This window comes from Neovison vison, chromosome 8 (assembly GCF_020171115.1).
Source record: "Neovison vison isolate M4711 chromosome 8, ASM_NN_V1, whole genome shotgun sequence".
NCBI classification, from domain to species: Eukaryota; Metazoa; Chordata; class Mammalia; order Carnivora; family Mustelidae; genus Neogale; species Neogale vison.
In genome coordinates, this window is record NC_058098.1 from 3698378 (window position 1) to 3722899 (window position 24522).

A 24522-nucleotide genomic window follows, 5' to 3' on the forward strand; every position below is an offset into this window, starting at 1 on the left:
TGAGGAAAGGAAGTTCTACAACTAGAAAGGATGGCCACCTTTCCCAACAATACCTTGTCTATTGGGATGGAGGCACTGACAAGTTCAGCAAAGGCATCAGGGACATAACATATAAAAGGTTCACCTTGTGTAAGGGAGTATCTCAATGTGGTTTTTATTTGAATCTCCCTGATGGCTAGTGATGATGAACATTTTTTCATGTGTCCGATAACCCTGTGTATGTCTTCATTGAGATACCCCCTTACACCAGATGGAGCGGCCAAAATTAACAAGATAGTAAACAACGTGTGTTGGAGAGGATGTGGAGAAAGGGGAACCTCTTACACTGTTGGTGGGAATGCAAGTTGGTACAGCCTCTTTGGAGAGCAGTGTGGAGTTCCTTAAGAAATTAAAAATAGAGCTTCCCTATGACCCTGCAATTGCACTCCTGGGTATTGACCCCAAAGATACAGATGTAGTGAAAAGGGCCATCTGTACCCCAATGTTCATAGCAGCAATGGCCACGGTAACCAAACTGTGGAAAGAACCAACATGCTCTTCAATGGACGAATGGATAAGGAAGATGTGGTCCATATACACTGTGGAGTATGATGACTCCATGATGAATACCCAACTTTTGTATCAACATGGACGGGACTAGAAGAGATTATGCTGAGTGAAATAAGTCAAGCAGAGACAGTCAATTATCATATGGTCTCACTTACTTGTGGAGCATGAGGAATAACACAGAGGACATAGGGAGATGGAGAGGAGAAGGGAGTTGGGGGAAATTGGAGGGGGAGATGAACCATGAGAGACTGTGGACTCTAAGAAACAATCTGAGGGTTTTAGAGAGGAGGGAGGTAGGAGGTTGGGTGAGCCTGGTGGTGGGTATTGAGGAGGGTAAGTATTGCATGGACCACTGAGTATAGTACATAAACAATGAATTCTGGTACATTGAAAAGAAAAAAAGTGGGGGGGTTAAAAAAAAAAAAAAAGTTCACCTTGTAAACCCGCATCCTTCCACCCTGGGAGTTAAAACTTGACCTTCTGAGGTATCAGCTAAGAAACCCAGCACATTCCTATGCATAAAGACAATAGAGCCATTTAGAATGCCCGGCACTGGGAGTTGAGTCAACCTAGAAGAGTGGGCAGGGATAGGCAGATAGGGCCATCCTGTTAAATAAATACATGAGTTAAAAGTGATGGGTACTGTGAATGCCTCGCAACACGGATGGATCGTAACAACAAAGGACTTCATTTTAAAAATGAAGCAATAGGACAAGATATATAGATCATTTATATAAATTGGAAATACATGCACCCCCAAATTTATGGTAACAGAAGTTAGAATAGCAGTTCCCTTGGGATGCAGGGTGGGTAGTGATGGACTGGGAAGAGCATGGGAGAGGCTTCTGGATGTTGGAGGTCACCTTCACCTTGCTCCGGGAGCTGCATCTGAGTTACAGACGTGCGCTGATGTCCCCTGAGCAATATACACTTCCAGACTCGTGTTTATATGTGTGTATGCACATAAAATAATAATACATATTTTGCAAATTAATACAAACAAAATGATGAACCCCTCTGAATGTTGGGCAGTGGAGTCAAAAGAAAGGGGAGTGGAGTAGGGTGCTAAATGAGCATGAATGGCTAGATGGATGGAGGGGCGGGGGGTCCAGGGATGGATGGGTGGATAGATGAAAGGGAGGACTGGCAGACGAAGAGACGGCTAGAAAAATGGGAGGACCGAGAGACAGAAGGGGATGAATGGATGTGTGGACGGATGTGCGGATGGGGATAAGCCGACCTAAGGCCAGTTGGTGGGGAGGTCGAAGGTCATCGATCTCGATCTACCACAGTAGGTGCAAGTAGCAGACATCCGAAGCTGACGCCAGCTAGCTTCAGCATTGAACAAATTGATCAGAAGGACAGAGGTGAGGTCATAGACCCAGGAAATTGGGCTCAGAAAGCAGGCCAGCCCAAAGGGAGCTGAGAAGCCACAGAGGGCTTGCGACAGAGACAGCCCGAATGCCGGGTCTCGGGCAGGCAGGCTTGAATCATCCTGGAGACTTCATGTGCCTCCTTCAAGACTCAGAGTCCTGGCCGAGAGCATACGGCTAGCCAAGCGAGAACATGCGCCAGAGCCAGAGTCGCATGGGGTGGGGAAAAGGAACCAGCACCTCCAGTGTCTTTTGGTCCCCGTAGTGATGGAGGGAGGCCACACTAAGGGGACTTCCCCCAGAGAGAACGTGTGTTCCCACGCCAAGCAGCCGCTCCGGCCTCTCTGCTCTGACACAGCAGAAGAAGAGGGAGACGAGAAGAGCAGTTCTCCAGGTTCAGGCGTGAGGCCAGTTCCAGCCATTAAGACCAAGGGCACTTGGGGAACACTAAGGTCTGAGCAAGCCACTGGCTGGAGCAAAACCAGAGAGAGGAGAGGGCCGAGGGAGGCTCAGCATGCGTGCCTCTGTGTGGGACTGTCAAATGTAGGGCGCCCGGCTGAGCAGCTGTGCCCAGACCTGAGGGACGCAGCGGGGGGGACACTGGGCTTCCCATACTCCCAACCGGAAAAGCCCAGGAGAACCAGGACGAGGTGGTCCCCACGGCAAAGGCTCCATCAAGTTAGCACTGGGAGAACACGACTCCCCCTGGACCACTCCCTCCCCAAAGCGGGGCCTGGCCCGGGTGCTGGGCCCAGAACTTTTGGTTCTGGAAAGCAAGCTCTGAAAAGTTTTGTTGAGTTTAAAGATACAATAAAAAACATGTTAACTATTAATGACTTCCTCCACCCCACTCCCTCCCCCGCCTTGCAGGCGCTTTGATTGGATCTGGAGTGTTTCTCCGTGATTTGGGGCAGGACAGGAATGCGGTAAAATCGCCGGCCTCTCCCGCTAGCTCCACCCGGGACGGACTCTCCGGCCGTGCAGCTATCAGAGTGAAATCCATGGGGTAGATGACAGGGGCTTGTAAATTGTAAAGTATTATGCAAATGTAAGTAAGATACCATTATTATCTGGGGTTGTGAAAGTCCCTTGTGGTATTGATGATTTTTTATATGACAAAGATCTATGCTTTTTCTGTGCCGAATTAATAATTCACTTATGCTAATAAAACAAAGAAATCCAGTTGCTAGTGTCTCAAAAACAATCTTATTTCTTCCCATGAATTCTAATGTGGCTGGGTTTCTTCCCTCTCATCTTTTTTTTTTTCCTAACTGGCAAATGGAAACAGGCGAGTTGCAAAGTCTTTAGGGTGTTTTCAGCCAAAAAGAACAAATGGTCTGTGGATGTAAACAAAAGTGGGGAGGGGGAGTGAGGAACGTTCCTCCGCACTTGCTTAACCTCAGAGCTGCAAGGGCTCCGGGCCTCCTCTCGGGGGCAAGCCCTTTGATCTTTGGTCAAAGCAGGAGAGACCCTTGCTGCTATGACATTTTGCTCCTGCCCATAAACGAGCCTGCCTCCTTGGTCCTCCACGAATGTGTGCTGTGGGCAGGCCCCGCCACCAGGTAAACCACAGTGGGAGCGAGCTGCTCGGTCGCTGAGGATGTCTAAAACTTTCTAGATGATCTGACAGACTCTTCCTCTGTGAGTGACTTCTGGTTCCTAGAGATGTTCCGGAAGGGATTCAGGTATTTCGGGGGTGGTCAGAATCTTACTATTTTCCAAAGCCTCCCGTCTTGAGATTCCAGTGGCCTCACTCTGCCCGCTTCTCTGGGCACTGAGATGATTGGCTCTTCGGGGATGGGGGGGTTCATCCCTGCCGGAGAAGAATGTCACATGCTTCAGGGCTGTCCCAGTGCCCCCATTTCCCTGGAGCAATGAGCGTCAGGCATTGCTTCGTGCTCTCTGCTCTGCCCTAAGGTGGTAGTGCAAAGTCCCTGGGGGCAGAGAGCTGGGTGTAAATGCCAGCTTGCTGCTTCACTTGTGTGGCATTGGTGAGGCCTCGGTTTCCTCATCTGTAGAATGGGAATGAAAATAGCCTCCGTCCTGGAGGGTTGCAGTGAAAATCTAATGACTTCCCACCTTGGTGCCCATGGTGTGGTCTGGGTCCCCTAGATCCTTTCAAGGGTCTAACTCTATTTTAACAAAAAGCCTCAGGGGCGCCTGGGTGAATCGGTTTGCATCTATCTTTGGCTCAGGTCAGGATCTCAGGGTCCTGGGCTGGAGCGCCCAGTCGGGCTCCCTGCTCAGCGGGGCGTCTGCTCTCCCTCTGCCCCTCCCTGCCACTGCTCACGTGCATGCTCTCTCTCTCTTTCAAATAAATAAATAAAATTTTTTTTCAATTAAAAAAAAGATAAACAAAACTCCGATTCTGTCAGGACCACACAGGGGAGATTACATGGAGAGTGATATTGCAGCAGACTCTAAAGGTGATGCGCAAAAATGATGAATAATGCCCTTCTTTTCCCTAAATACCCTGGAAAATATCACTGGTTTCCATTAAAAAATACATAATGAGTTTATTACTGCTATTTTTAAATGAGTTAATAAATTATTCTGCATGTGTTCAGTGTTAATTTATAACACAATAAATATCGATTGCTATGCTATAATAGAGATTTTGTAACAACAGCTCTTTAGGGTTCTCCATCATGTTTAAGGGTGTCGAGGAATCCCGAGGCCAGAACTGCTAATACAAGTAAAGCGCTTGCCGAATGTCACCAGTCTGAGTGGGGCTTCCTACTGTCCTTGTTTTAGAGAAAGGTAAGTGAGGCACAGAAATTCAGAGAAGAGGCAGACTCTAGCCCAGGTCCGTCTGAGTCCAAAGACTGTGTGTGTGGCCCGACATTGAGTTTACTCTCCTGCAGTCCTCTGTGCTATCTAGTGACTAGTCGACCATGCCCCGCACGCAGTGGGCACTCTGGAAAGGCCCATCGAGTGAGTGAATCCATGACCGAGCCTCCCAGCTTACACTGTACAACTGGACATATCTTGGCCCACCACATGCCAGCGTGTGCAGGGGCTAAAACAGGTTTCCCCAGAGCAGGAACAAGTCTGTCTTGATCTCTTGAGTCTTCGGTGTCTCACAATGGTGGGCTTATAGGAGCTACTTGCTGTGCAAATTGGCAAGCCCAGGTGACTGTTGGGGGTCTGTTCTCCAGGGAAGCAAAAGACTTGTTAAAGGAAACCAGTGTCCATACTAACAATGAACCCCACCACAAAAATTGTGTCTTTTGTTTCAATACCAGAAGAAATCTCTGGAAGCTTAACAAAAGGGGGCCTTCTAAACTTGGATGCTAAAGAATTTAGATTAATTCAGAAAAGACTTCTTGTCTGTCCCTCATTTTATCTTGACATTAGTGAACTCCTGAAATATCCCTGAAATTCAGACACAATCCACCTTTTGTCTCTCTGACTTTCAGGGTAGGAAATGGCTGAATGTATCCAGAGGTTTTTCTTATTCAAGGCAGATCTGAAATCTATTCAGGCCAGGGCCACCGCAACGGCTTTGCAGTAAGGAAAGTATCATGTGCCTCGACAGAGGGATGGCAAGGTGGGGCCTTTACAGATAGGGGTTTTCGCCCCCTAACTGCATCGTTTTATGGGGTGGCGTGGTTCTGCTCACATGCACACACACACGGGCTGCAGCCCCCGCCGCGTGAATTCCCCTCTCTGGTACGCCACGTAGTCATTTGAAATTCACATGTATGTAATTGGAAGCTACGTTTCCTCCCGCAGCGCAGGAAGCCACCAAGCAGTGACCACAGTGGTGATTAATAATATAGCCTCCCCCACCCCACCCTCCAAGCTCCGAGGTTTAGGGTAGAAGTCAATTAGATTTCCACCTTTAAGCTCCCTGCTGCTCTAAAGCATATTATTTTATTCAATCTGTCAGTAATTTCCCACAATCTGGTTATAAAATCAAGGTACAATCTGTAGGGCTTTTTTCCCCTCCATCCATCCTCCTATAGGCTCTTTCTCCCCCAGATGAAATAGTGATGAAACCTGCACAATGGGGCTCTGATCCTTGGTCATACGCAGCCCTCGCCTGTTCCCAACGCTGCGGGCTTCTCCTGGCAGAGGACTCTTACTTCTCCGGCCCTGTTCATGTCTTGTGGCAGGTGTGTCCCCCAGGAGGGGACTGCAGCTTTACTTTCTTGGCCACTTGTGAAAATTGAGTTTTCACAGCATGAGGGGTCTACAGTCGGTTCTAATCCTTCCTGCTGAGCGGCGTTTAGCTTTGGGTCAGCGGCACAGGCCAAGGCAGGTACTGGGACAGCTGGGACAGGAAGCCCATCTTTGTGACCCAGGGGCTCCACGCCGCCTTTAAGCCACCGGTGGTTTAAGAAGTTAAATGTTCTTCATTCTCAACAGTTTCCTTAATTAAAGACCAACATGCATGTCTGTTCCCCGGCTTCCGGCCCTGATGTGGGATCTGACACTCTGAAGACAGCGCATTTTGAAGTGCTTTTCCCTGATGCGCTCCTTGGAGGACATGGACCACTTTTGTAAGTGCCAAATAAAAGATGACTCATCTACACTGACCCAGGAATTGTTTTTTTAATTGGATGATCTCCATGGGGGAGACCTCAGCTACTAATTGAAAAGGTTAAGCTAACATAAAGGTTAAACTTTATGTTAAATAAGGACTCAGCCTGCCGAAGGCAATAAGGCAGCCCGGGAGCTGGGGGTGGTGCACGCCCCAAGACAAGCCTGAGCAAGACCACAAATTCTTACAGCCTGCTCTTCAAGCCCAAAATAGGCTTGTTTTTCAAATGCTTCTCTGCCATTCTCTCTGACTGAAGAGAGAATGAAGAACAGAGAGGGAGCCACAGACTCCGAACATGAGTCCCTTCTGGAATTTTATCATTTTCTAATTGATTTTGATTCTGCTCCTACATGAAGTCGGAAGAGAAACCTCTTACTCCGTGAGTCCCACAAGGCACAACACTGGATGGCAGACATCTAGAATCTTCTGGATGTTAAAGTGACCTTTTCCTTTCATCTTTTCAACCAGATGAACACAAAAATTGCAAGGCTATTCCAGCCACCTACTCCTTCATTACAAGCTTTACGGACCGCAGTTCTCAAATCCCACGGTCGACTAACCCTTTAAGTATTTTGTGTTATAGCTTAGATAATCCCATGTAGATGGTCTGTTGTGAAAAAGTGGCCAGGTTCAGTGGGATGACAAAAACCTAAATAAGTCTGGATGAAATTTTGCACGGCTCTGCACAGTGCCCCCTTGCACCACATTGAAAGAAGCTGATTTCATCTTAGGTTTGCTCCCATTCTCAAAAACTAAACAAACTTCCTGGGCAGGACTGCCATTCTCATTTTAAACCAATTTCCAGCTTTCCGGTCCCAGAACTTCCCTAGCTCCCCAAACATGGTGTGAAATTTTAGGTTGTACTGTTCAGGATAAAAGCACACTGCTTAACTCTGTCCACTGACTCCTCAGATCCAGCCTCGCCCAGCAGTGTCATAGCCACTCCCCTGTGGCCCACAGGCCACCCCTGTCGGCTCCTTTCCAGCTCTGCGCTCCTTTTCCGGGAGCACCATCACCCTCCTCCAGGTCAGCCTTCTGGGTCCAGCCCAAAGTCTCCCTGAGTCTATTGGTTTCCCCATATTTTTTTATTTTCTCACCTGGCATAGTCCCTTGTTAGCATTTGTTAAGTTGTAAGTAAATAATATAGAATACTTTGTTCAATGACATCTTCTCTACCAGGCTATGCTGGGCAGATGGCAGATGCTCAGTACACATTTGTTAGATAGGAAGGAAGGAAGGAAGGAAGGAAGGGAGGGAAGGAGGGAGGGAGGGAGGGAGGGAGGGGAGGGATAGGAAGTGGACGAGGGAGGGATGGAGAGGGGGAGGGAGGGAGGATGGGCCTGGAGTGGAAGCTCATTGGAGTAGATCCTGTGATGTCCCAGCCCAAATCCCCCAGGGAAGGGCCAGAGGGCTATCTCCAGGCAGCAGTGGTCCCTCCAAGGCCCACTTGGGCCACAGAGAGCTGCTTCCCCCAGGGGCACAGCCCCTCTGCAACGCACCTCATGGGTTGGCCAAGGCTGTCTTTGTATTAGAGCCCAGCCCCCTCCCTCTGCCCCTTCTGTTCCCCTGTGCTACTTTACACAGCTGTCGGTCATCCCAAGGGCCCTCCCAAACCAATCTCCAACATTAAATTCTGTCTCAGAGTCTGTTTCCAGAGAAAGCCGATCTGAAACTCTCACAAACCTCTCCTTGCGAGTGGACGCTCTCTTAGGAGGAGCCAGCCAGCCCCTAAATCTCGGGTTCCAGTGGGGGAAAATCCTGGGTGCTACTCCCCAGCTATACCTCCAAGATGAGCCATAACAGTTTTGGCAAAAACCTTAGAAGAATGGCCTTTCTGGACCCACCACTGGAATCAGCAATGAGGCATCCGGAAGTTTCTTTCACCTGATTGAAAGTGATTTTAAAAGTAGAAAAAGTCACAGAAAGTATAGCCTGGTGCCTGGCAACATACCAAATACCCAATAAATGTTTGTTGAAACAATGAAAGCTGTTTTTTTTTTTCCTTATTCTCTGTCTCTCCCCTAAGAATTTAAAACCAGAAAAAGATAATAAGACTAACACATTCAGCCCATGCAGTTATTTTCTTCAAATCACTTGTTTTTAGCACAAAAGGGATAACTACTTGTGATGTATTTTTCCATTATTTTCTTTGTGCAGGAGGTTTTTAAATTAATTTATTCTCTCTCTGCATCAGGTTGTCTTATAATTGAAGATGTGAAGTGTTTGTCTTCCACAGGCTTTCTGGTGATGTCTTTCTGCTGTTAGCGTCATCTTTGTCTATGCTTGTGGTCCCTGCCAAATTGCCCATGGAACAGCAGCTCAAGTACATAAATTATAAGACCACATAGGCGCTGCTAACATCGCTGAGTCTAATGTCTTAGGACAGAAGTTTCCTTTTTGCAAAATAAACACAATCAAACCTTGGTTAACTAGAACATTTAGGAAATGGGATAGTCCGGATAATTTCATTATCTGGGTAATTTCCAGTTAACTAGGAATTGATCAGTATTTTCAAACCCTGATGCAGAGAATCTTTATAAATAATGTATTGCTCTTCTTTGCACTTTTAGCAAGGATGGTAGAACAGAATGGAACATTTCAGAGGCAGAAGGTGACCGTGTCATGGCAAGAATGTTGGACTTCAGGGCTGAAGCCCAAGTGTTAGTCATGGCTAACTCTGACTCAAGCCAGGACAAAATCCTCTGGTTCTGTTTCCCCTAAAAAGAAGAAAGCTCAAGCCAACAAGCCGGCTCAGCTCAGTCAAATCCAAAAGCTTCCTGGTACCGACATCAGTATCCATATTCTTTCCTTCCTTTTGGCTCTGGAGGCCATCTGAGAGTTTGGGCTGCATTCACCCTCACAGGAAAATCCAAGCTTTTGATCTAGAAATATTTCCTGAATGTCTACTCAATACTCAAACACCTGTTCACATGGATTTACCTTCTCATGTCCTGGTTCTTTCTCCTCAAGGAGGAATACAGAGTAGAAAAAGCAAATGAGATTCAGGGTAATCGGAATCATAACCTACAGATGGCCTCCTGTGTGCAGACTGGAAGCATGTCCTCAGGCACCTGTGACGCTGTGGAAAGTGTGCTGGCCTGGGACGTGGAGCCTGGACTCTACTTCGGGTCCAGTGTCCTCACCATTATGAGGAGCAAGCTGTTTGTGGGTCTCTCGTGGACTGTAACCTCACCTCCTGAGCCCCAGGCGCTCAGCTCAGTACCAGCAGCTCAGTGGACTAGACGTTTTTGTGCGGGGCCGGCCCATGCCCACCACAAGAGATGCACCGCAGGATGTGGAGCAGCATCCCTGCCCTTCACCGCAGCACCCCTCACCCCAAGCTGAGACATCAAAACTGTCTTCAGACACTGTCCAATGTTCCCCTCTTGTCCAAGAACCCTCTTTTGAGAACCACTGCCTTTAAGGGTGATCGGTTAACCTCTCCTGAGAAAAAGAATCCAGGACTCAGATCCTCAAGAGGACTTTGATGGTTTCTGTCAAGGGAGTTAGGTCTAAAACAGGGCCCACATGCTACCGTGGGATCCAAGAGGCATTCACCCCTAAGTGCTCGGGTCCCTGTAGATCAGCATGAAGTCACCATGCTTGGGTCAGGATATGCCACGGACACTGAAGCAACAAAGAAATAAGCACAAGACTCATGAGATCACTCTGCAATGCTCTGACCCATGTGAGAAGAACCGAGGTGGCTGGCACAAAGTGGGATAGATCTTAGAGGACTTCTCCTGCTTTACTGAGGACAGTAAGAGAGAAACGTTTATTTGCATTAAATGTTTGGAATTAGGGTGAGACAGACACTCTTTAATACCTCCTTAGCACCACCTGAGAGTATACGGTTTACATATCCGTCTGTCTGGTTAATGGACACTCCCCCTCCCAAATTAAAGCTCCACGGAGCCTGACTTTTTCAATCTTACATCCTTATATGCCTACTACATACTTAAGCACGCGGTAAATATCGGCTGACAAACAGGATGGAGGAGATCATGGAAAGTGTTGGTACATTCTGAAATCGGTGGACAGAAACTTTGCTATACGCTTTTGTTCATCTCTGATAAGAAGCATCAGGGCTGGGCCGAATCACTCATCTGTGAGTCTCTCCTTCCTCTCCCTGCGGAGCAGTGAGCCACTTCCCAGGCTTGCTTAACAAATGCGCGCTGGTACCCGCTGGGAGCCAGGCACTGCTCCAGCTGCTGAGGACACCCAGATGTAGACGCTGCGGGCTGTGCTCCAAGGAGATCCCTCCTGGACTACTTATGTGGCCATCTCATTTCCTAGCTCACCAGCCCTGCTCCACTCATTCTTGAACAAGAGGACCTTTTATGTAGGTCCTCCATGAATGGCCTCTACGTGTGTGCAGGAATCCTTAGAGCAAACGTGTCTGACTAGAACACTAGCATATAGAAAAAAAAAAAAAAAGCCTGGATAGCCAGGCTTTCATTTATAAGGGTGTTGGCACCTCATTTCTGCCAAATTACATCCCATTTCACACTACGTACACGCGGAAGACACCAGATCTGCACTGTGGCCAGAGATAGGACTATGTCACTCTGCTCCAGATGCTACACATATAAAAGCACCAATTTCTTACAGGAATCTATTCACTCACGCATTTATGCAGAAAAACAATTCATGTACTTCTGGGAAGAAATCAATCATAAAGGGTGCTGAACTTGCCTCTGGGAGGGAGACTGAAAGCAGAGATGTCTATCACAGCTGGAGACCAAGGTCCTAGACGCCACAGGGCAAGTCCTTCTGCAATTCACAGCCCAAAGATCAACAGGCTATCACCAAGCAGGAGACTGGAAGCTGCTCTCCATGGTTCATGGTGCAGCCAAATCCATTCACTTCAAATCCAGGAGTATGGAGACAGGTCCTTGAGCAGAAGCAGAATTGAGGATAGTCCTTGTGGTTGTGCATGGATCGCGAATGTGCCTTCCTGTGTACCACGTGGTACTCACCAGCCACCAATCTATCAACCAACCCAGCCACCAAACACCAAAACAACAAAAAATGTACAAAAAATGTATCACAAGACATGATGTGACTATTCCTTTGCAGCTGAAGGATACCATAATCCTTTGACTTGGAATGTCAATCACTCACCTATGAAGTCTGACTGATGAAACTTATCTGACAAACCTACAGGTCTACTTCTGGTCACCAGTTCATTTGGCTTGGAGAAAAAATGGGGAGAGAGCGGTGCTTACCACGAACTAGAATAGCTAAAGAAATTAACAATGCATGGACCTTTCAGATTCACTCAATGCTCCCGCAACTGTGAGGGCTATACCACTGGCAGTGTAAAGATGGTATTTAACTGGTACATGGATGAGTAATGTTTAGTAGTTTTGTTTGTTACAGATCAGAAAATAAAACTATCAAATTCAGGCTGAGATTTCACAGATATTATTTAGGGTAATAATCACTTCTTTGAGACAGAGATGATAAAGAAGATGTAATACACAAGCGCGCGCGCACACACACACACACACACACAGTGGAATATTACCCAGTCATAAAAAAGAATGAAATCTTGCCATCCGTGACAACATGGATGAACCTAGAGGCTATTGTGCTAAGTGAAATACATGAGACATAGAAAGACAAACACCATATGATTTCACTTACATACAGAATCTAAAGAACAAAAACAGATAGATATTCTCAAATACAGAGAATAAACTGGTGGTTGCCAGAGAGGAAGTGGGTAGGGGGATGGGGTAAATAAGGGGATTGGGAGGTACAAACTTCCAGTTATAAAAGAGTAAGTCACAGAAGAAAAAAGCATAGGGAATACAGTCATTATTATTATAAAAATGTTGTGTGGTGACAGATGGTGACCACACTTAACATTGACAATTGTATAAAACTGTTGAAGCACTATGTTGTATACCTAAATCTAATGTAACATTGCACGTCAACTGTATTTCAACAATAAAAACTTTCTTAAATAAAAGCATGTGGAAAACAAGATGAGTTAAACACAAGTATTAAGTAAATAATACACCCATATGTGGACACATATGGCAAAAAGCACTAAGATGATTCCCAAATGATTGAAGTTTGGAAATAATGGGTTAATTTATTACTATTAGAGTTTGACGAGTTAGCCAAAAAAGTCTCAGAGCCATCAATAAGTATATCTGTGCCTTCCATGTTTCCATTCGTACTTTTTCTCTCGAAGCATTGTGTCTCCATTGACTTAAAGGGCCTTTAAGACGTACAGATGTAGAAGACTAGTGTTGTATCGGTATGTAAAAGAACTCTACTTATTCTTGTGAAGAATACATGGACTCTTCATAAGGAGGTACTGTTTTGAATTAAGAATTTTTTTCTATTCATGAATAATATTAAATATCAAAGAGACATCAATTCTAAGGGGGAAAAGTTTTGGATTATTGCACTGTGGATAGTGCCCTCATGTGGCTTCAAAACTTCCCTACATTTAAGAATTTAAAAACACGTTTTTAAGTTAAGAAGTCTAAAATACGGCAGACGATGACAAGTGAGACATGTGGGAAACGGAAACAGCACAAGAAAATGTGGTAATTTGCCATTACCCAAGCTTTTTGTTGAGTGGAATGGGATACCAATATGGTGGACAGGATGTCTGGTTAACTGCTTGGGAGTAATCAGATATCATATTCATACAGGCTACTGCCTGTGATAGTTTGGGCTCAAATGTTAACAAATCACACAACACATTTTTCTTTTCAGTTTTATTTTTATCAAAACAAAATAATTTAACTATATAAAGGAGGAGATAAATTTCAACAAACATCCAAGAGGCCAATAGCTTTCCTGATTATGAACAATCAAGAGAGGAAGTTCTGAACAGTTGACTGCATGTAGGAGATGCTGAGTCATCCTCTAGGGCTCCAAGTGACAGAGATGGGCTATTTTTCCTGGCTCCTTTTCTTCCAATGGTGAAGCAATATGGTCAAACGTTCCTAGACTTCTTCACATCGAATGACATTATGTGCCCACATAAGTACAAAAGCCATGGGTAAAGAGAACTGTACAGGTGCAAATCTAGCACACAAGATTTTCTGGGTCCTGACACCTATATTTACTGAGTTCCGAAAGATAAAGACAACGTGATTGTGCTTAAATATCAAGAAACGTAGTGTTTCAAAAGCCAAAGAGAACTCTGGGAATCACAACTGAAGTGAGGAAAAATACACAAATCTGTTTGCTGCAGTTGTAGAAATCCGATCGCCATGGAGCCGGGCAGACCATTTTCTCCTCACCATATTAAATTATGTCTGCGGAGTTGAACAGCAGCACATTCCAATAATGATGACAGTTTCCATAACTATAAAAATCTGCTGCACCAGGCAAATTTTGTGCAAAATGCAAATTTCTATGCTGGGGAAAAAATGAATAATGTGATCATTCTAAGTAATGAATGTAAATGCAAGGAAATACTTTTTGGCATAAGGCTGCAACTCGTTCATCTTTCATGCCAAGAACCGTGGCCACAATGCATTCTCGCAAGGCTACTCTTCCCATATGAGCCTTAGAAGAGGGATTTTAGGAGGAGAAAGTGTAACCTGCCTGCAGTTACCCATCATGCTACTGGCAGGGTTTGATCGGAATCCAGAGGCACCCCACCCATCTTTTTTTAATCTCTTGGCAAATGAACCATAGGTTCTCTTGCGTTGTGAATCGAAGGGATATTCATTTCATCCAGTCTCCAAGGTCATACATGCATAACAGAAGGGATGCGCTCCATCATGCCTTACAACAAAGAGGATCCAGGTTGTCTGTCAAACACCATGTGATTTCAAAAGTCACTTAACAGTACAGGCTGCCAAGGAGGGAGGAACCCCTTTCCTTCATGCATCTCTGACAAGGGATGTCTGGCCAGGTGGAGGTACAGCTGGAGAGATAAACCGGGTGGTGAGCCTTGAGTATAACGAGTCATGGCACCTGTATACCTAGCCCTGAGAGAACAGCGAAGAATTCAAAGTGCACTTGACTTTAGTCTACACCAGAAACCCTGAAGTGGAGGAAGCTGAGCACCAACCGCTTAAGACCCTCACCTGAAGGTACAATAACATTAGCAGCCCTCGGGAGAGGGGGGAGTCGGTGATCTGTACACTCCAGTTTGCCTTGTTCTGAAATCAATTTGTTTTCCCTTCGCCACTACACAGTGAACACCTGAAGAGTAAAAACTGCAGCAATTATCAATTAATAATATTTAAATTTTATTTTCAATAACACAAACTGGGTTGTAGACTGCTGATAAGTGTAGCCCAGGGACTGCATTTCTCTTTAAGAAGCCCCACAGGAAAATTAAGATTTATAAAATCAGAGAGTATTTGTTGCTTTATAAAAGGATTCTTTTTTTAAAAAAAAATTATACCTTAGGATGATTTCCAATAGCCAATTTCCCTAGAGTCACTCAAAATACTTTGTTTTTTTTTTTAAATCCATTGGAATATAGCTTTTACAATTCATGCTGATATAAAGTGAGGCACCCTTGTAAACACGGCCACCCACTGCAAATGACCAGCTGACGGGATGGCTTAGAAACCTGCTCGCCCTGATAAGACACACATACAAGGAGTCAGGGAGATGGAATCAATGTTCTACCAGACTGGATCCAGGCTGGGATGTGGCAGCCAGCAATGGTGGCTCTCAGAAGGACAGAACTTCCACCACCATCTGAAGGTCAGTGCTATTTGGAACTGTGACTTACTGATATAGATCAGCAATCTCACTGACAGCTTAGCAGCCACCAGGAAGAAAATATCTGGAAGATAATTTTCTTCCCCTAACCATGGCATCTCCAGACAGAGTAGTCAATTCAGCCCATAGACATGTTGTCTTCCCCTCACATGGTAGTGTTCTGGGTTTGCTTTCAAGTTTTGAATTACGAGCCAAATGTATAAACTGGATGACTGTACCCCCAAAATCTGGAACTCTAAGGAAAAAGAAATCATATGGAGCTTCTCTGAGCTCATGTTCTTCATGGCAATACTTGGCTAAAGATGTTCCTGCTTCAGCTCTCCATGGTCCCCCCTGAAATGTCTTGTGGGGGGCCCTCCCCATGGAGGCCACCTCAGAGCCCCCAAACCTCTGTAGGTAAACGAGAGGGAGTTCATCTGACAAGGACTGGAGCCTGGAGACACATCCAGCTCATCTGGTCCAACTCTGATTCTCAGCTGGAGAAACTGAGGTGCAGAGGGCTTGTGTCTTACCCATGATTTCCCAGCTCCGTAAGGACACGGGTAGGCTTTTTACTCTCCCTCCAAGACTCAGCCACTTTCCTAGACCTCCTCTCTCATTACAGGAGCATGGAACATTCAAAGGTAGATAATCACCACATCGCTTTTGTTTGGTTTAAGAAGTACACAAAGAACAAAACGTACACAAAGTGAGTACCTAGCATCCTTTCCCCTCCCTTCTTACGTTTTCCTTGGCTGGGCTTGAAATCACTTGAATATTTATGAGTGCGTCTCATATACGCTAAGTCACCAGGGGAAGCTGGTCTTGTATTGAAGTTTCCTATGAATAACTCCAAAATCAGAAAACTCACGTTGACAATACTTGAGACTTGCCCATCCTTAGTACCAGGCAAGGACACGTTAAGTGTGTTCACGTGTATGTGATACTGTGCATTGCTGCTGCTCCTGAAGGTTCAAGATGTCATATATACTTCATCACATCAAAAGCTAAGCCAAAAGAGCTTGGCTATAAATTTCAAATTGTACAAAATCATACCAAAAGCAAGTATAAAAATTTTTTTTGAAATGCAGCAGTGTAAATCTCTTTAAGTTTTTCCTCTCCCATTTAAGGAGAAGGAGAAGAACTCTTCGCTCACTGAGTTGGCTGACGTCGATCAGCTATTTTCTTCTGCACAGGGGCGCACTGGCTTGGAATACGGGGGAATTTTATCTGTACTGTTCTGACTTGCACAATACAGAGGCTGATTTAATTTGACAGCAAAGTAACACCAAGCCCCCAAAATAAAATTACTGAGATGTAAAACAGCGTCAAAACTCCAATTAGTTTTGTATCCTTGAAGCTTCTGGAGGAAATCTAAAAGGCTCCCGTCACGATGAGCAGGCATCAATTTAAGCTGAAGAGATTACTAAAATGTAACCCTCTAATTGAAATTGCTCAGAGCACAATATGACAGAAAGAATCAGAGAAAAATAACTGAATTTTTCCCCCTCAAAAAATGACTCATTACAGAGACTGTTCTATTAACTTTTAACACAGCGTTCCTTTGCAAGAGCTAAAAAACCAAGGGTTTCAGAGGTCTCAACAGAAAAAGCACCGGGCCCAAGAGCAGAGCATGCTTGTGTCGCTGGATCACATGTAAGCACTGACCACTGGCGGAACATTTAAGATAATCAGCATTTCACCAGATCATAGGCGTTTGGAGTATATTTACAACTTCCACTAAGGACGCAAGTTATTCTAACCAAACTGCAGTTTTAATGAATCTGGATTTTGTTTCCAGAATGAACAGATGTATCTTGATGCCCCATTCATACCCACTTCCTCTGCGAGCGACCCCGATCACCCACGTGTGCTTACCACCTCTGAAGCAAACCCTCAGCTCACTGATGGAGGAAGTCGGTCCACTTGACTCTACAGGTTCACTTGCACATCAACATGCAGACCGGCTGTCCTGGTTAATGCCACCTCATGGACGGGGCAGTGGGGAACGATGCAGAGGACGTGGCTGGGAGGCGAGTGCAATCCTTGCGCACCAAGCATTCCTAGACTGGGCTCCATTGCTCCCTTTGCCCTTCCTGGCACCTGGTATATCGCAAGGGGGCCGGGGGAATGTGGGCTGGAGTTGGCTGGGGATGCCTTGGAAAGATCCCCAGTGGCTTTCCTCGCAGGGAGGTGCTTGGTGAAGAGCGTTCAGCTGTCCTGCCAGCCTGATAGCATCTGCTCTCCGACCGCAGGCTCAGAAGCTTCACATCTCTATCACTAACCGGTCCTCGTCGTCACTGCTGGTGTCACTGACCTCCACTCGAGTCTGCTTTCTCAGTCCTTCCAGACCCCTCCTCTTGACAGTCTTTGAAGGGACTTCAGGAGCTTCTCTGGGCTGCCCTGGGTTAGAAGTAACCACACGGTCCTTTAGAGCAGTTAATCCAGAGCCTCGACATTTCCCACTGTCGTTTCCTAAGGGAGGGCAGGGGACTTTCATCTCCCCACACCTGTACTGTCCCCCAGTAGGAAAAAACATCTTGTGTTCCCCTTCCTCTTGGTATGAACTAGCCAAGCCTGGTCCTAAAGCTGGTATTTCAAGCTGAGTTTTTCCAGCTGACCCCAGCAAAACCAAACCTGAAATTCTTTGCCCAGATGAAGGTTTCCCTGGCAGTACTGGTGGCGACATGCCCTCCGCTCTAGCTTTTCTGTCTGGGGAGCTTTGTGTCCGGGCCTCCCCTGCAGCCCTGTGGTCTTGTGGCTCTGCACTGTGAACCCCCAGGGCTGTGTGAGCTGCTCTCTCCCCCGGAGCACACATGGCACCCACAGAGGGAGCAACATCCTTGCGGGGGGAGGTTCCTTTGGACTCAGGGGAAGAAGGTTCTTGAGCATCTGAGAAAACGTATGGTTTCAGATCCACGGAGACTTGCTCCTGGGAGGCCAGTGGCTGGGGCTCCAGCAAGCCCGGGCCGAGACCTCTGCCTCGAGACAGGAGGCTGTCATTCTTAGCCGGTGCCACACAGGACTCGGAGTGCTCTGACAGTCGTGACCCAGCAGCAGTGTTCCGAGGGCAGCGGTCACCGTGCCCACCGGCAGCTGGAGAAATCACCTGCAGAAAAAGTGCAAAGAAAAATAAATGGGGGAAGAAAGGTTAATTGGTACAAAACAAACAAGCAAACAAAACCCTTGTGGTCAGAAATGTGGTTCTCAATGAAACTAGGTCTTGAGTTCTTAATGATTCTTTACCAAGCGTGAACTTCAACAGGATGCCCTCCATCAGTTCCCATTAGCGACTAACCGATGCATTAACTCGAGAAGAACCCCTTGTTGACACAAAATCAGTCACTGAGATTGCCAGCTGTTTTTATCTGGCTTTATGAAAAACCCCATTGCTCAATTATCCCCCTAGTTCCAAGCATCTGATGCTAGATTACCATGCTCGTGCGGTAGACGTTACCTCAAACTTAAGTTTTTCCAGAGAAGCAGCTTTGAAGTATGGTCTGGATGAGCACTTTTGTGCTTTTGAACCCACACCCAGCCCCTCCACCACCAATCCTGCCTGGCGGTGAAGCCATGTCACAGTGATGTCGGCACCTGACAGCATCTCTGTCCTACTCAGGGACTAATTAAAAGCGTAGTTGGGATTTGAAGTGATCACCCCATTCTTCCGCGCACCATGTCTTTAGGTGTTTGTGTGCTACCGGCGTCTGTGTGCCGGGTGGTGGAGGGAGCTCTCTGCCTCCCAGGACACCAACGACAGCAAGCGAGACCCATTAATCTAGACAACCCACGGGCAGAGAGCTCAGAACCGTGGTCCCCACCTTCATGGTTACATGGTCTATTCCACTGCCAGCCCGTGAACTTGTGCTGGGAGAGAAGCTTCCCGACGTTTGTCTGGAGCCATCCTCCTCCTCCTCCTCTCTGTGCCCACAACCAATAGGCGATCCTGAAGAGGCACGAGATGGCTCCTCCTGCAGATTCAGACCTAAAATGGGGAGGCACACTTACACACACCGAAACTGATAACATCAGCAAACAGGGGTTCCCTAGGACTCTGGCTTCCTGCGCAGCTCAGGGCTCGTTTACCAGAGTCCCCCACAATGTGCGCGGGAACACAGCTTACTTTGAACCACTTCACACAGCCTAATGAAACGTTTCCACTTTGGCTAAGAAATGGTAAAACCAATTCCCAAGGCAGAAAAATCCCTAAATCACATGCATTAAAAAAAAAAAGGTCACATGGATGTTTTTCAGCAGCACTATCTTCCTGGCCACGTTTAGGCCAGGCCAGGTTCATTTTCAGGTTGGCGGGAATTCTCTGGTCACGCAACCAGGATGGAGGGTGGAAATTTCCGTCTCCATGGAAATGGGATTTTGTCTCCACTGGAGCACGGGGCAGCAGGAAGCCAGGTGGGTTTTGGTGGTGTTGTTGTTTGGTGGCGGTTACTGTGACCTGGGTGGGGAGAGCGCGCCGAAGAGGAGACCTTGACAGCATCTGCCACATAGCAGCGTCCTTTAAAGGGAGCAGCCGCTTCCCCTCCTGCCTCCCCCGCACGACACTCTCCTTTTGTCACAGTGGCCTGGGATACGGGTCAGAAGGACCACGGAATTGCAGAAAGGATGGATTACATCATGAGATGAGATCAGAAAATATTCTAGAACGGCTGCGCCACCGGAGAAAAGCATTAGATCCCCTTTCAAATTTGCTTTCCTTTTGATTAAAGTTACATGTGCACAGACTTTCAAAAAGTCCAATCTTTCTACTTATTACGAAAAATAACAATGCTTGCCCACCCACTCACCTTTACCCACTTTGGATTCTTTTGATATTTACCTACTTCACTTTAATCATGTGCTTACTGCAGCACTTCCTGATTACTTTTTTTCCGTTTGGAGGAGAGTCCATGGCTTCCCCCGAGGGAAGGCAAGCGTTCACCTCTTTCTCCGCACTCCTGGATCCAGAACCTTCATTCCCCCACCACCACCTGCCACGTATGCACACTGCCCACTCCATCTCCTATGACAGTTACGTAACTATGATGTCATAATGTCGTTTAGGAGAATATTCAGTGTTTACATATTCAGGACCATGTCTCTCACTGCTGAGCCATGTAATGTGGCGTGACTACACAGTCTTTCTGGCCAACACTGTTTCTCCTCAAGTGAACAGCTACCTTGTTTTTAAATTTTGCTTGGTTGTCCATACGTCTACTACTAAAACCATCCTCCCGCCTCTTTCGCAATTGTCTGAGGTTTTCTTTCATTTCCTTAGAAATGAAAAGATCTCTCTTCATTAGAAAGATCTCTTCAGATTCTCTGACCTGCCTCCAGAGGCCCACTGCTCCCTGGGCCCACTGTGTGGCTGTGCCCCCAGATCTCCTTCACCCCACTGTGGCGATTCTCCTCACCTACTTGGCTCCTGGAGCCCCCCACTTGTTTCCCTGCTTTCCTAATGCAAAGCTTCCCGCGGCTTCGTGAGAAAGGGTGCATGAAATACAATTGTTCAGACTTCAGTCTGCCACTTGTTGGGGTATAACATTCTGAATTAGAATTCATTTGCTTTCAGGACCAAAGACACCACTCTGCTGAGTTCTAGTTGTTAAGAGGTCTGGAGCCAACATGATTTATGATTCACGAACCTTTGGGCAAAACCTTTTTGTGTTTTGTCTCTCTGGAAACTCCTAGACTCTTCTTTGTTCAGTGTCTCCATGGTCCTGCGTCTATTGTCATTCATTGTCTGGGCATTCAGTGTGCCCTTTCAAACTGAATCATGTCCTTCAGTTTTGGGAAAACATGGTGCTGTTTCTTTGATATTTATTCTCCTGTTTTCTCTTTCCTCTCTTTCTAGAACCCTCTTGGTAAGTTACTGGGCTTCCTTGTCTAATCCTCTTTTTCTTGTCTTTTCTCTCATATCCTACTTGTCTTTTTATTTTACTTCTGGAATTTTCTATTCCAACTCTTCATTTCCTATTTCTGCTATTAGGTTTTTTAATTTCTAAGAGCCTATTATTATTTCCTTCCTTAGAGCACCCTGTTGTTACCTCATGGCTCTAGTATCTTCCATTCTGTCTCTGGCAATATTGATAATGTTTTGTTGCCACTGCTGTTCTGGCTGAAGTTTGCCTCTCCCTACATGGTCTGTCTTCCAAGTTCCTTTTGTTCTCATTTGTTTTCACCTTTACCTTTCAGAGTACAGCCTGCCTTGAGATATCCATCAAGCAATCTCAAATTTCCACCCACATCTAGCAAACAGGCACTGCACAACAGACTGTGAGCTCTTTACACGGGCATTTGGTCCACTGGGGCCACCCTGCAGGGGGCAACCTGCTTGCCACATTTCATTGGGAAGCCCTGAAATAATTCTCTGGGCCTTCCACAAGGACTGGATGGCTTCTGTGTGAGGAGTCCTCCAATCTTCTGCCTGGAAAGTACGATCTACTTCCTATATCTCGAGGGGTAGTTTACCAGATTAGCAAATGCATTAATCCTGAACAAATCAAGTCTGAAAATCTATAGGAAAGTGCAACGATTTGGGGAAGGAAGTAGTCATTTTTCCTTTAATACAATTTTCACTTGAGCACCTGTGCATCAACATAGAACCCGACTCTTGGTATTCCGTTCATCTGCTCGTATCTCGAGGGGTAGGTTACCAGATTAGCAAGTGCATTAATCCTGAACAAATCAAGTCTGAAAATCTATAGGAAAGTGCAACAATTTGGGGAAGGAAGTAGTCATTTTTCCTTTAATACAATTTTCACTTGAGCACCTGTGCATCAACATAGAACCCGACTCTTGGTATTCTGTTCATCTGCTCATCAAACATGTCTTGGACCTGTTCAGTGAAGCAGGCGCCATGCTGCTTGGCCCCGAAGCACTGGAGAACAGGGTGAAGGAGTCCCGGCCCTCGAGAGCCTCTGCTTCAGTGGGGAAGACAGACGAAGGCCAGTCAACTGATCATATCATTTCCGGTTGTGCCAAGAGGAAATGAGCACGCGGTGGGGCGATCGCAGAGGGGGCTCTGAAGGAGACTGATGGTGAACAGGGAGGGGAGCACATCCCCATCACCGTAGCAGGGTTCTCACAGAGAGCTGCAGTCAGTGGGGGTGCAGGACAGGAGTGGTAGGCGGGTCACTGCTGCCCATGACCGAAGAAGTGGCTCTGAAAAACCAATATCTGGAATGAAACTTCCAGGTGAGAAAGAACCAGCCCAGGATGGCCATTCCAGGTGACAGAAGAACAAATGCAGAGACCCTGAGGAGGGAAGGAGCCTGGGGCGGGGAACCAGTGGGAGGCCTTCGTGGAGGAGGGCAGTGAGCAGAAGCGACAGGAGACGAGATGAAGGGGGGGGCAGCCAGCAGGGACCCAGACGTTGCTGGATGCGGGCAGCTGTGGAAAGGGGCTTAGACTTATCTCGCAGTCACTGTGAAGAAACCAGTTTCCAGTGCAGGGGTCCCCATCTTCTCAAGATGCATACTCGCCTGCTGCCCAGCCACCGGGGCTTCCCAGGGCAGTCCAGTGGCCAGATGAGACAGTTAGCAAAGGCAGTGGACGTTGAAATGGAGAAAACACGTGGATTCCAGCTATATTTTCACTCCCCCCCATGAAAAATCACCAAAAGATAATAATGATGATAAACGTTTCTCCAGCCCCCCTGCTCACCGAGCGCAAGCACCTCAGTCTAAGTGGATTAAGCTGGGTCCCCACAGTGACAAAACAACCAGGCAATTCATTCAATTCAGTGAAGAAGGAAAACCAATTAGTATAGAGAAAATAATCAGATTGGCCCAATGTCTTCTCAGCAGGCTTGTTTGGGTTTTGAAGCTTAACGGAAAGGCCATGTGCACATTTGACCAATACTTTCTGACTCATCTGAAAGCGTGAAGGGAGAAAATCCATTGATTTAATTTGCTTTTGACCTACAGTCTACAGAGAAAAGTGAGTTATCTTTAATAATTGTGAAAAATGCCCAAATAATGTCACTGAAGTGTGTTAAACTAATTTGGATTATTGAAGAAGGATGCTAACTCACTTTTAAATGAATGGCCCTTTTCAAAAAGTAAGTGGCGCCCTGGCCAAATGGTAAAGCACAGAATGTGGTCCTGTTTGGGGCACAGCATCACTCCGTGAATCACTTCCTACATCTTTAGAAATGACGGAGTCTGCCTTCTTCACACAGCCTTCAGAAATTTAACCGCTCTCACACAATTACGTGAATCTTCTTAAGAAAGCACCTGTCATCTGAGCTCCGCGTGCCGTTCTGTTCTCCCCCTGATGAGAGGCTGTGCTTTTAATCATTTCCCTCAGAAATAATTGCCAAGCCACGTTGAGAGGAAGAGACTGCTTAAAACGTTGTAGCAAATTTAAATTTAGCCATCTTGAAAAGGCTACCAGAAACTGTAAAATAATTAGAGAGAAAATGGAGTGAAGCAGGCTGATGAAACTCACAGAACTATCGACCTCTTCAGAGCCAAGCCTCCTTCCACTGTCTCAATCCCTGGGCTTTATGGAAATGCTAATAAACATATTACTCAAATATCATTATCAATGATAATGCAAGTAAACGGATACATCTCCTTCGGTTGCCCCAATACACCAAAAACTCCATTAATCTGGAGACCAGACTCTGAATTGTGTATGAGGAAGGGGTAAAATGAATCCACTGTGTTGGGCTTCTAAGCAAGGTACAAGCATCAACAAAAACACAGGCGTGATCTCCTCGACTATGAACTGATCTGAGATTGAACTGTTTAAGAGCATCGCTATCACGGAAGGACGCACAGTGCGTTGGTGAGAAAAATGTGCAGTGACTTAAGAAAGGCCGGGCAGAACTTTTCAAGTTCTGCCACTATTTTGGCAGATGTTTGCTCACTTATTCAGATGTTCACTGAACCCATTTTTCTGAGTCCCTATTTGTTGGGCCCATACACGAACCCATATCTGTAAGCCTAACTATCCAGTGAGCCCAGGTTTACCGAGCACAGAGTCCAGCCAATACTCATGTCCAGAACCACGCTGAGCACAGGCAACGCAACGCATTCTGTGGCGGTCAAGGCAGACACCCTCATGCAAATTACCGTCTAACGGGGGAGAGATGCAGCCACCACAGTAGGACGCAGAAAATGCACCAAGCAAACATGGTAAACACCCTGAAGGGAAAAGTGGAAGGAGCCAGGAGATGGTGAAAATGGGGCCCTGATCCCACCTAGACCTGTGGAGGACAGCAGAAGCCTACACACTGCAAGAATGTGTGGACGCTGCACCTGTGCAGGCTGCTTCTCTCTTCACCAAGTCTCGGCATTCATTCATGTTATTATTCAGCCAAAAATTTTTAGGCTCTGTTTCATGCCAGACATTGTACTA

General features: G+C 46.4%; 1 protein-coding gene across 1 annotated transcript in view; it reads right to left on the minus strand.

The window, feature by feature from the left end:
• Positions 1 to 16984: 16984 nt before the first annotated feature.
• Positions 16985 to 24522, minus strand: part of ZNF831 (zinc finger protein 831) — an 89868-nt gene continuing 82330 nt past the window's right edge. The window contains exons 5-6 of the mRNA XM_044262738.1: positions 18984 to 19147; positions 16985 to 18271 (exon numbers count right to left, since the gene is read on the minus strand). Coding sequence (XP_044118673.1) covers positions 17429 to 18271; positions 18984 to 19147 — 1007 coding nt within the window. The 3' untranslated portion in view covers positions 16985 to 17428. The remainder of the gene's footprint in view (positions 18272 to 18983; positions 19148 to 24522) is intronic.